At 43.0% G+C, this 12,372-nt stretch overlaps 1 protein-coding gene across 2 annotated transcripts; it reads right to left on the reverse strand.

The window, feature by feature from the left end:
- Nucleotides 1-31: 31 nt before the first annotated feature.
- On the reverse strand, nt 32-10,890 carry Ndufb6 (NADH:ubiquinone oxidoreductase subunit B6). 2 transcript variants are annotated; one of them, XM_050145454.1, is made up of 4 exons: nt 10,587-10,884; nt 8,476-8,568; nt 3,129-3,173; nt 32-211 (listed from the first exon to the last, which is right to left on the reverse strand). In XM_050145454.1, exons 1-4 carry the CDS (start codon nt 10,764-10,766, stop codon nt 143-145), a joined length of 387 nt encoding a protein of 128 aa, XP_050001411.1. In that variant the 5' UTR covers nt 10,767-10,884; the 3' UTR covers nt 32-142. The 2 variants fall into 2 exon arrangements, with proteins under 2 accessions (XP_050001411.1, XP_050001412.1); XM_050145455.1 differs by lacking the exon at nt 8,476-8,568 and having other exon boundaries at nt 10,587-10,890.
- Between the last annotated feature and the right edge of the window lie 1,482 nt (nt 10,891-12,372).

Below are 12,372 nucleotides of genomic sequence, written 5' to 3' on the forward strand. Positions count from 1 at the left end.
TCAGACGACTTTGGAAAGAAAATAACAACACTCTGAGAATAAGCTTTATTAGTTACTTTTCCAGGAAACAGATTCAGTAAATACAGCACTATATGAAGAGACTTTTGCTATTACACAAGTCTTTTAAGGTTTTATGTGCTCTTTAATGATGTTGATCAGGAAAATCTTTCATTGGTGGAATTACTTCTCCAGTCTCCAGAATTGTATCACCCTAGGAAAAACAAGTAAATGCTTAATATAAATTTTTTCATTAAACATACATTTTGTTGTGAAATATTTCAACATTTGTTTAATACAACAAATGACTATAAACATATTTTACCCTTCATTAACTCAAAATTAAGCCAGGCATGGTGGTACACACCTTTAATCCCAGCACTCTAGAGGCAGAGGTAGGTAGATCTCTGTATGAAGCCAGGCTGGTCTATACAGCAAGTTCCAGAATAGACAAGACTATCTATAGGGACCCTATCTCAAAAAACCAAACAAACAAACAAAAATTTATTTTCCATTTTACTTAAAACATTTCAATTTGGGAGCTCAAGAGATGGCTCCAGCCAGTGGTTAAGAGCACTGCTGCTCTTCCAGAGGACCCAGGTTCAATTCCCAGCACCTACATAGCAGCTCACATGCCTGTGACTCCTGATCCAGGGGACCTGGTACCTTCATACAGACATACATGCAGGAAAAACACCAATGTACATAAAATAAAAATAAATAATTAAAAATATTTTAATTTGGATGCTATATTTTCACCTATACTGATATATATAAAGCCACAAAATTAATCAAATTATTGCATTAGAACTTAAAAAATAAAAAGTTATAGACATAATAAAGTACATATTTAAACTGTATAATACAATTTTGAAGTATGGATATGTGAGATCCAGATAATAACACACAGCATTATAAGATTTAGTATCTTATTCCTTCCATCCACTCTCAGCCTCCTCCTCCAGTTTTCAGAAAGAGATTAAGCCTGGATAGGTGCTCACTGTCCTCTGCTCCATGCTCAGACACTGTATGGAAAAGCTATTGTACTCTGGCATTCATCTTAATAAGGACTGAGACAAAAGAGACTGGAGGGGACAGCCTAACCGACACTAGTCTATCACCTCAGGAGAGAGAAAGCAAGTTCTGTTAAGCCAGAACATAGCTATCACTATCATAGCTTGTTCTAGTCTAAATTAGATGGCCATTCTGTAGTTTCTCAAAAGGGAAGATTCTGGAAGTGGTCAACAACATGGAAACAGGAAAGAAACTCAACAAACCCCCTGATAAGGTCTTTAGAATAGGGCCTTTGTACATGAATGGCAAAATAAACACACAATTAGATAAATAACCAGGCAAGCAAGAATAAATACTAATTAGTCAACTGACAAAACCAATAAGTGAACGTCCTATTTTGAGTATACCTGGGGTCTGACACACATCCCTTACATGTCCGTAAATAACAGAAGTTTCTTGAAGTAGAGTTCTGATAGGGACAGTGAGCCAATTTTGATGGCTCTCTCTAACAGTCTCATGCTGCATTGATAACAGACCACTGTCACATAAGCTATTTAATGGAAGTCTCTGGATTTACAGTTATGGCGGTTCACTCATTACGTGTAAGCAGAGACTGACACTATATTTTAGCATAGTAAACAACAGCTCTCCAACAACCAACTGATAATATATAATATATATGTATATTGTTTCTATGAGGACCTAAAAATTAAAGCACCATAGACAGAATAAAGTGCATGTTTAAACTGTATAATATAACTTAAGTGTGGATATACCTATGAAACCATTGCCACAATCAAGAAAATACTACTTATCATTACAAGATTTAGTACTTTATGTCAAAATACTAAATCTTTGTTTTTGAGATAGGAACTCATTATATAGCCCTGGCTGTCCTGAAACACACTATGTAGACCAAGCTGGCTTCCAACTCAGATATCCTCCTGCCACAGCAGAAGAGTTCTGGGGTTAAAGGTGTGCACCAACACACCCAATTTAATTTAAATTTGAATTAACAAAAGGTACCGCTTCAGGCTTCTGCTGGAGTCCTTTACCCTTGAAAAGCTGGGGATGGAGGGGGGGGGTTCCTTCTGCTCTAGAGCAGTCAAGGTCATAAAACAAGGTTAAGAAATAGTTTCCCCTTAAGAAAATGTTGGACACCTTAGTCATCAGAGAAATGCAAATCAAAACAACTCTGAGATTCCATCTTACACCTGTAAGAATGGCCAAGATCAAAAACACTGATGACAACTTATGCTGGAGAAGTTGTGGGGAAAAGAGAACACTTCTGCATTGCTGGTGGGAATGCAAGCTGGTACAGCCCCTCTGGATTTCAGTGTGGCGATTTCTCAGAAAATTAGGAAACAACCTTCCTCAAGACCCAGTAATACCACTTTTGGATATATAGCCAAAGGATGCTCAATCGTGCCACAAGGACATGTGCTCAACTATGTTCACAGCAGCTTTGTTTGTCATAGCCAGAAACTGGAAACAACCTAAGTGCCCCTTGACCGAAGAATGGATAAGGAAAATGTGGTACATTTACACAATGGAGTACTACACAGCAGAAAAAAAATAACGACAGCTTGAATTTTGCAGAAAACTGGATGGAGCTAGAAAACATTATTTTGAGTGAGGTAACCCAGACACAGAAAGACAATTATCACATGTACTCACTCATAGGTGGCTTTTAAACATAAAGCAAAGAAAGTCAGCCTACAAACCACAATCTCAGAGAACTTAGACAACAATGAGAACACTAAGAGAGACTTACATAGATCTAATCTACATGGAAAGTAGAAAAAGACAAGATCTCCTGAGTAAATTGGGAGCATGGGGACCTTGGGAGAGGATTGAAGGGGGAGGGGAGAGACAGGGAGGGGAGCAGAGAAAAATGTAGAGCTCAATAAATATCAATTAAAAAAAAGAAATAGTGTCTACTCCTCATTTTCAAATTCAGTTGCTACTTCATACTATCCTTTTTCCTCCTCCAATAATGCACAAACACACTTAAGCTGACAGTAAGAAAGGGTCATTTTATCCCGATGAACCTGGCAATCATGTGTAGAATGGGAGGGGATAATGTACAAGTGAAAAACTGGAGTTTTGAGACTTACTGGGAATATCTTGGGCTTCGTGTAAACGATGCCATATGGTTTTGCCTGCAATAAAAACAATTCTATGTAAATTAGAGTGTTAGAATTTCTTCTGAAAAATATGTTAGATCTTAAACTAAATTTTTACTTAAGCCCCAAATTTCCCTAGAATTCTGGCCCACATTACTGTTAATAATAATTCAACATCTCTGCTTATGTCACTAGGCATCTCAAAGTTCGTCACACCCACAATTGAATTTTCCCTCCCTCCACAATTGCTGTTCCTCGTGTTCCCTGTCTTGGCTAATGGCACCTGTATTCCCACAGTGCTAAAAGCCAGAAGAAGCTTTAACTCCCCAGCAGATCCTGCTGGAACCACCTTGAGAATATACCTTGCATCCAAATGATTCTCCCCAGCTAACAGGACCTCCCTTGCCCATGCTTCTTGATGTTTTTGCCAGGACTGCTCCAACGGTACCTACTGGCCACCTGTCTTCTACTAACGCCCCAACAACACAGCCAGCATGATCCTTTCAACATGGATCGCATCTTAGCTCAAAGTTTCATAATCCTTAGAGAAGAAGATGGAGTACTTGCTGTGATCTCTAAACCCTCCAAGATCTCACCCCTGGCTAACTACCACCCCCCCCCCCTGAGTGCACCTTAGTCACAATGGCTCCCAAGCTATTGGGCACATGGATAAAGCCTGCTGTGTCCCAGGGCTTCCGTGCTCATTGAGTCCTTTACCTGAAATGCACTCCTGGCTATCTGCTTGTTCCCACCTCCTTCCAGTGAGGTCCCTTTTAGTGTCACTTCCAGAGAAAAGCCCAATTAAAACAGCAGCTTCCTGTCTTTATTCCTCTTCTAGAGAACTGATCACCTCTTATAACCATACATGCCTCTTAATCGTGTGCTTACTGCCAGTATCCAAGACTAGAATAAGCATTTCATGAGCAGGGATACAATCTGCTGTGTATACGGCTATAACCCCTATTTACAGGGCTTTGCATATAAGAGGTGCTTAATATAAAAATGCAGAACAAGTAAGTTCATAAAGCGTGTATGTCTGTCTGCACAAGACACCATACCAAAATATTTAAAAGATTATTGGCTTGATATAAGACAAGTGGACAAAGACTGTGAGAGAAACTCAGACTATGATACGAAGAAAATAAAATGTCTTTATTATATGAACTGTGGCCAGGGTCAGAGAGGTGACTCCAGGTAAATAGCACAGGCCTGGCAACCCGAGTTCCATCTCTAGAACCCACATGAAGATAAAAGAAAACCAACTCCACAAAGTTGTTCTTTATCTCCACAAACATATAGGACAGCTGTACCCTCACCCACACATTAACAATACATACTTAAAATTTTTATTCTAAAAAGAACTGTGGCCAAAGTCAAGAATTGATGGAGGAAGGTCATTGGTTAATTATAATAAACCAACTGCTTGGCCTCATAGCTTAGAACATAGGTGGGTGGAATAAACAGAATAGGATGCTGGGCGGAAGAGGAAGTGAGGTCAGACTCTGCTCTGCTTCCAGAGGGACCGGATAGCTCTGCTCTCTGGAGCAGAGAAGCCATGCTCTGCTCTCCCAGGCAGCTCCAACCCACGATGGACTTAGGCTAGAATCTTCCCGGTAAGCGCACCTTGGGGTGCTTACACACATCATTAGAAATGGGCTAGTCCATGTGCGAGAATTAGCCTGTAAGGGCTAGAGTTCATAGGCCAAGCAGTTCTTAAATGAATACAGTTTGTGTGTTGTTATTTCGGGCATGAGCTAGCCAAGCGGCCGGGGTGTTGGGGACGCAGCCCCGCCGCCGCTCCTATTTCAACAAAGAAGATATTAAATGTCTTCAGAGAGATGTAGAAATCAGTTCTGAAATAAGTGTTATTACAACGAAGCTGCAGGATTTACCTGTACAAACCAGGAGAAAGAATAAAAGATAAGTGGTCCCAGACCCCACCAAACAATAATGGTGAAATATGTTCACTAGTGGCTAAGAAAGCATGAATTCCTAAAAAAAGAAACCATATTAATGTCTCTTTTTGTCAACCTAATATTGTAGCTTATGAAATATGCTTCTCCTAGAAGACAAATGTCTTTTCAATCCTAAGACAACACGACCATAAAGATGATAAAGGAAACCACACTCAGTCTACATGGGTAAATGCCAACTTTTAAAAGTTGGGATAGGGCTGGAGATAGGCTTAGATGTGAAGACTGCATACGGCTGTTGCAGAGGACCAGAGTTCAGTTCCCAGCACCCACAATGCTTGGCTCACAGTTGCCTATAACTCCAGTTTCAGGAAGATCTAACTCCTCTGGCTTCCACTCACCCATACTCACGTGTACACACCACGCAGAGATACACACAGACACGCACACACATGCACGCACAAGCACACACACATGGAAAATAAATCTTTAAAATGTAAGTAAAGGTGAGTAGAGAAGGGAAGTGGGTGTGGGAAGAGTTGGGAAAGAGGTGAATATAAAACACTTTGTAGTATGAAACTGTCAAAGAATTAGTAGAAAATAGGCAACTAAAAAGAAGAAAAAGTTGAGCTGACCCATGTTCTACTGTCAGAGTGTTTATAAGATAATCTGACTACCTCTAAGTCTAACAGATGAGACTCAGGATTATAATGAAAATGTATAATGGACAAACTTCTGATTTGAAGCTGAAAAGCATTGCTTCTTAGGGGCACCAATATACCATATAAATGCCTAAAATTAAGATTGAACAAATAAAGTTTATAAATGCGTCTAAAGTGCTTAAGGAATGTGATTACATCTGTGAGTGGATTGTCCTAAGAGTTCAACTTCAGTTAGTTCCAAGGCTGTCAGGACACCTTTTATCGGAGGTATGGCAGTTTAATTAAGACAAAAGTACACTTTAAAATGTAACTAACAAACTAACTTCCCAGGCAATACTCTGCCCAGAACACAACGGCCACTCGCGGCTGTTTCACACCTTCCCTGCCAGAAGACAGGGTTCTTCTCCAGCGATGAGATACATAAGATGAACAGTGGCACGGAAAGGCCCGTGGAGTTGCACGTGAACACGGTTTTCAAGCCCATCAGCACAGAAATGGAAACCATTCTCTGACCCTTAGAGATAGAAACTGTTAGTTCATTTTATTGTTGCAGAAGGGTTTTCAAATCCTGACTAGCCCCTACTAACCTTACTGCTGACACATCAGACAGCCCATGACAACAGGGACCCTCCAGGAACTATTAAGGACATGAAAACATGTCATTTCAAAATCAGTTTGCTTTGCTTTTTGTTTGTTTGTTGTTTTTCGAGACAGGGTTTCTCTGTAGCTTTGAAGCCTGTCCTGGAACTAGCTCTGTAGACCAGGGTGCGCTCAAACTCACAGAGATCCACCTGCCTCTGCCTCCTGAGTGCTGGAATTAAAGGTGTGCGCCACCACTGCCCGGCTATCAGTTCGCTTTTTTCCAACTTCTAATGTGTACCAAACTTCAACAGCCTCCAGCCTCCAGCTATTCTACCTGGTGTAGATCTTTGCTTCCTTCGGTCTGTGTTCAATGTTTTATTACATTTCCCTCACAGTCATCATGTCATTGTCCCACAGTGGTGTGGAAGCTCATGGATGTCATCAGGTGACATGAGGTTCCGGGTTCAAGACTAGCGTGCAGTATATGAGACAGTTTCAACAGACACAGAATGGAGAGTTTCCACTACTTGTTACACCTAACGTTTTCTCCCTAGATTTTGAAACGTTCCCTAGATTGGTCCCAGCTTATTGGATCGGTAAAAAGTCATCTCCTCAGTGTGGAGGCCTTATGGCCATGCTCATCACTGGCTTTCTATCTTCCTTCTAATTGGCTAACTGTTCCCTCCACACTCTTCTTTGAATGCTACCCATCTTCTAGCATAATACATATTCCTGGATGTCAAATACCTACTTTTATATATTCTTTCTATAACAATGAAGAGGGCATACTGGGTACTCCATTCTTGTTGCGCCAAAGACCTAACGTGGAGCAGGGAGATGGCTCATAGTGCAAAGTCTTGCTGCCAAACAATCTGTGTTCGATCCCTGGAGCCCACATGGTTGAAGTGGAGAACCCAAGTCTTCAGGCTGTCTTCTGACATTCTTTTACCTTCATGATCTGAACACGTTTGAAGGTAACAAGCCAATAATCTTGCTCTGCTGGCCATTCCCTCCAGTTCGGCTTGTTCACGACTCCTTGTGACCGTGTTCAGATGATGAACTGTGGGCAGGAACATCACAAAGCGGAGGCTGCTTTCTTCTTGCTGCTTTTGTCAAGCAGCACAGTGTGAGTTGTCTCACGGCCAACAACACTGAGACTGCCTGTTAGAGTGTAACTTCGGGACAGCACTGTTGCCAGGCTTCCTTAAAGGGCAGGCGGAGTGAACACGCAGACAAGCACACGTCCACATTCAATTCACGGTTATTTATCTATCTACCTATGAATACGTTGTAATAACTACGAATTCACCCTAATACTTCCAATTCTAATTCCATTCCCCAAGGTGTTCTCCGTTTTCATGGAAACACCCCCTTTCCACCAGTGTACTTACTTGACCAAGTTCCTCACATGTAACAAATCTGCCACCACCACCACACCCTTCGATGTTTAGCCTCTTCACCTCATGTGGGTCCTGGCATCTCAGTCCACCTCAGGTTCCTTACTCCCTCTTCCCTCACTCCGATATCCTACACCAGGCTGCTGTCGCTAAGGTTCCCCAAATAGATAAGCTCAGCTCCCAACTCTCCCTGAACACAAGCATTGCCCTCTTTACACTATCTGAGCGCCAACAGTCGGCACGGGGCCATCAGCACTGTTGGTCCAGCACCACGTACCAACCACACTGTGCTATCCCTTCTCTTTAATTTGTGGCAAGTGGCTCTGGACAACGCACGCAAGATCTTTCCATGAAAAAGTTAATAATTCTGGTCACCTCGATTCTAAAGAAAGACACTTATGAAAACCCAGAAAGGAACATGAAACAATGACAAACCCGCCTTGAATGGTATGATATACCTGACCTGTGCTAAAAAGGCGGTAGAAGTCATCTTCCCACCTCCCGCTCAGGACTCCAGGCTTAGACCCTCTGACATTTAAACACTACCACAAGGAAATGCATTGCAAATCATAAGCTAGTTGCATATAAGAGTAATCTTTTGAATTGCAAGTGTTGAAACTAGTTGTATAGAAGAGTCCTGAAGTTCCATTAAACTTTTTACCCAAAAGAATTCAAAGAACTTCAAAATCAACTTAAAACGGCATGTTATTTCCTGAGTACAGCACAGCCACGGGAAATTATTCTACAATATTAAAAGTGAAGCACACATTTAACACACACTTACCGCAATGTGGTATTTGACGTAGTAGTGAATTAACCATAGAGGTACAAGTATATGAGAGACAGTGAAGATACTGGACCGGTATGTCTTAAAGAGCTGGGGAAAAGCACAACACACAGAATAAACAAATATACTCTTTTTAAATTTTTATTTTTTAGATTTATTTATTTTATGTGAATTAGTGTTTTGTCTGAATAAATGTATGTATGTGTACCATGAGTGTGCCTGGTGCCCTCAGAGGTCAGCCAGAAGAAAGCATTGGCTCCCCTAGAACTAGAGTTACAGACAGGCTTTGAGCCACCATGTGGGTGCTGGAAACCAAACTGGGTCCTCTACAAGAGCCAAGTGGTCTTAAGGACCAAGTCACCTCTCCAACCTCACCCACCCCTCATTTTTATTTTTCACTATTATTTTGAAACAGGGTCCTCTCTTTAGCCAAGGCAGACCTGTCCTTGAACATGCAGCAATCCTCCTTACTCAGCCTCTGGAATTGCTCTGCTTATCAACAAATGTTACTTACTATGCCTAGCATGGGATACCTCATTTTCCATTGTGTGTGCAACAAAAATCAAAACAAAACCAAAAAAAGAAAAAAAGAAAAAGAATCCCACCACCAACAAAGAAACAGTGTGGTACTTACTTTACAAACTTCTAAATGAAATCTACTTCCTGACAGACTGGGGCTAACCTACCTACTCCAGTATTGTCACTGACTCTGGGACTTCCTACAGGATATCCACAGACTCCAGAGCAAACAAGCCATAGGATGAGCAGCATGCTGCAAGACTGCTAGACAAGGTTTAGAATAAATAGCATTCTGCAAGATATAAAGCATTCAAGTTCAAGAAAAATGCAAACTTCACTAAAATACGGGTGTTCTAAACTCACTGAGATCTCTTCTGACACGCCTTTTTAAAACGGAAAGTCAAAGGACAAAAAGGGACTTTCCTACGGCGTCCCCATTTGACTAAAACACACCGTTTCAGGAGAAAGACAACTTAGAATCTATGTATTATAGCAAATTATTATAGAAGAAAAAAATCATTCCAAGTAAAGCAAGACAAAATCCAACAATTAAATCACTAGCTAAGTTTTCAACTTGCCACCAGTGTCTGCTAACGTCAACAGGTAATGGCAGATACACAAGGAAGAGACTGCTTGAATTAGTGTGAAATTTTACCACCTTAAGTATGTGATACCCTTTTACGCTAATTTCCATTGCACTATACTTGGTAGCATAGTAAAAAAGTAGATTACATGTGGATTTCAACATGAATTCCTTCAAGTGACCAGAAGAAAAATCCTTCTTTTTTAATGTTTCTCTTTCCTCACATTTAAAATGAGAATTAGTAACTGTTTTACCATTTAGGAATAAAAAAATGAAGTAATGCATACAAAACCTCCAGCAGAGTACTAGGTTCGAAGACAGCACGAGCCCACTATTACTTATTATTACTGGAAGTAACTGAAAGCAAACCCCACACAGTACTCACTACTCATCCCAGATGTGACTCGATTAACAGAATCAAAGACAATATCTGGAACCCTTAAAATAAAAACCAGTCCTAGAATGGATGATTTTTCTGCCTGGCAAGGTAGAGGAATGCAGCTGAAAAGCAAACCGTGCTCACAGTACACAGTGAGGCACAGAAAGGGGGCTTTGGCGTCGGACAAAGCATACCGAACCGAACCCTGTGTTCCGCGGCGATCCCTGAGGCTGTATCACACCAGCAAGCCCTCTGGCAGCTGAGTGCAGAGTCAACCACAACCTTACAAATCGCGTCTAAAACCACAGCCCGTGAACGCTAGTGAAGTCTGGCCCGTTACTCTGCGGAAAGGTGTCTACAGCAGAAAGAAAAGCGTGTGCTTAAAACCCAAGGGCAGACTTCTCGGTACACCTGACAGCCCACCAAGGGTCATCATCCTCCCGAGGCCAACACCTCCTGGACTCAGAGCCCTGCGCGGGACTCCGGGGAGGCGACAGTCTTCGCTAAACCTGAGGCCCGGACTGACTGTCCCTGGGGATCCTCCGGGGTATGGACAGGGTGGAGCCTTGATGGGACTGAGAGGAGCGGGCCGGGGTGGCCGGGCTGCAGCCGGGCGTGGGAACTCACCACTTTCTTCCACACGGCCCCGTCCCGCAGAAAGTTATTCCAGAATCCCTCCAGGGGCCACATCTTGCGCGGTGGCAACACGGGCTCCCGGGGGCTCAGTTCCTGGTCCTTCAGCCATCGTCTCCTCAGCTCCCGCAGCTGCTGCAGCCGCAGCTTCTCATCCGCCGTGTACCCCGTCATGTTGCCGGCGAACTCGCTCAAAGGGACGCAGCGCGGCCCGAACCCGGGGCCGGTCACTCACTCACCCGCTCCGCAAAGCGACCTTGAAGACACCTGGGAGCGGCGCGCTGTGATGATGTCACACCAACGGGGGGGGGCTGCCGAACCCTTCGCGGAAGTCAGGATCTGCTCATGCGCAGAGCTCTCTCGCCGGTCCTGGTTTAACGAACCCGGATTGAGAGCTCCATCGAGAAAGTTATAAAACTAATGGGGACGGGGAGGGAAGGGAATAGGACGTGTGAGAGGTCCTGGGACTGGCGTTCAGAGAAGAAAGAACTTGTAGGGGAAGGGGCTGGAAGAACCGGGACGTGAGTTTACCGAACCTCTGCCCCGCCCCCTGGAATGCCTCTCTTCTTGACCTAGAGACCATTACCTCCAAGTTCAGCTCCCAGCCCACGTATATCGGTTTCTTCCCTCGTCTGTACTGCAGAAATAAAGAAGACTGTATTTGGGAGGATTACATAGGCTCGTTCACTCTTTGATCCAGCCGTCCCACTTGCAAAAATCCCAAAAAGTATAGTGGTAAAAAGTTGCAGTGGTATGCATGAGTATTGATCACGACACAATTTGTAATTTCAAATCCTTAGAAATCATCTCCCAGATTCCTCAGTAGAGGGTTAGGAGAAAGCTTAGGGTACTGCAAAACACTGAAATATTGCAGCCATTGTGTAGATAAGCTTTCCATTTACAACTGCGGAGTGCCTATTGTTAAGGCAAAAGCAAAACACACACACACAAAAAAAAAAAAAAACCCACCTACATCCAGTAGAAAGAAGAGTATATGGAATGCTACCTTTTATCCAAAAGCGAGGTGAATAGTGGTGACACTAAATATATATTCCCTGAAGTTTTTAAAGTAATAGAAATGAAAACTAATTTTGTTCATTTTTGGGGCTAGGGTCTGGTGTTATGTAGGCTGACTTTAATTTGCTGTTTAGGGGAGGCTGGGTTTGAACTAATTTTTTTGTCCCCACTACTCATAAGCTTGGATGCACCAGTTTGTTTAACTTGAAAACAACTGCTTTTGATGGAAGAGCTGGCCTAGGTCACAAGAGCAGGAGAGCTCTCCCTGCTCCTCTTCAGCGGCAGCACTCGGGAGAGTGGTCCCTATACCTCACCTGTGCAACACAGTAGAGCTGGTCCCGAAGGTATGACTGAGGAGTTGAAAGCTGGAGAAAGGGCCCTGCCCCTTGGTTAAAGCTGTAAGAGTTGAAGTAGCCAGGGCAGTGCTGGAGAGCCCATCCTAAAGGCAAAGAGCTCGGGGGCTGACCAACCCTGCAACTATCCAAGCCCAGAACCAGTTACATGTTGGCTCACCCCAATGTGATCTGCTGGAATATGAGAGTAAGAGGAGGTGGGGGGGAGGGGAGATGTCCTCTCCATGATACAGGGCAGCAACAGGATGTCCAGAGAGGGCGGAGCATCGATGATGCGAGAGAGACCAGGCCAGACCAATGAGTCTTTGCAATAAAGTCCTGCATGTGAAAATGTATGAAGGGGTTTGCTGTGTGACTCACTGTGTCAACTGCAGCTCCCGTGATGAGATTTTTCCCTTCTTTTATTTTTT

The sequence above is a fragment of the Alexandromys fortis genome, unplaced genomic scaffold, assembly GCF_014885135.2.
Source record: "Alexandromys fortis isolate MF-2015 unplaced genomic scaffold, M_Fortis_MF-2015_v1.1 scaffold_2_26212498_36691700, whole genome shotgun sequence".
NCBI classification, from domain to species: domain Eukaryota; kingdom Metazoa; phylum Chordata; class Mammalia; order Rodentia; family Cricetidae; genus Alexandromys; species Alexandromys fortis.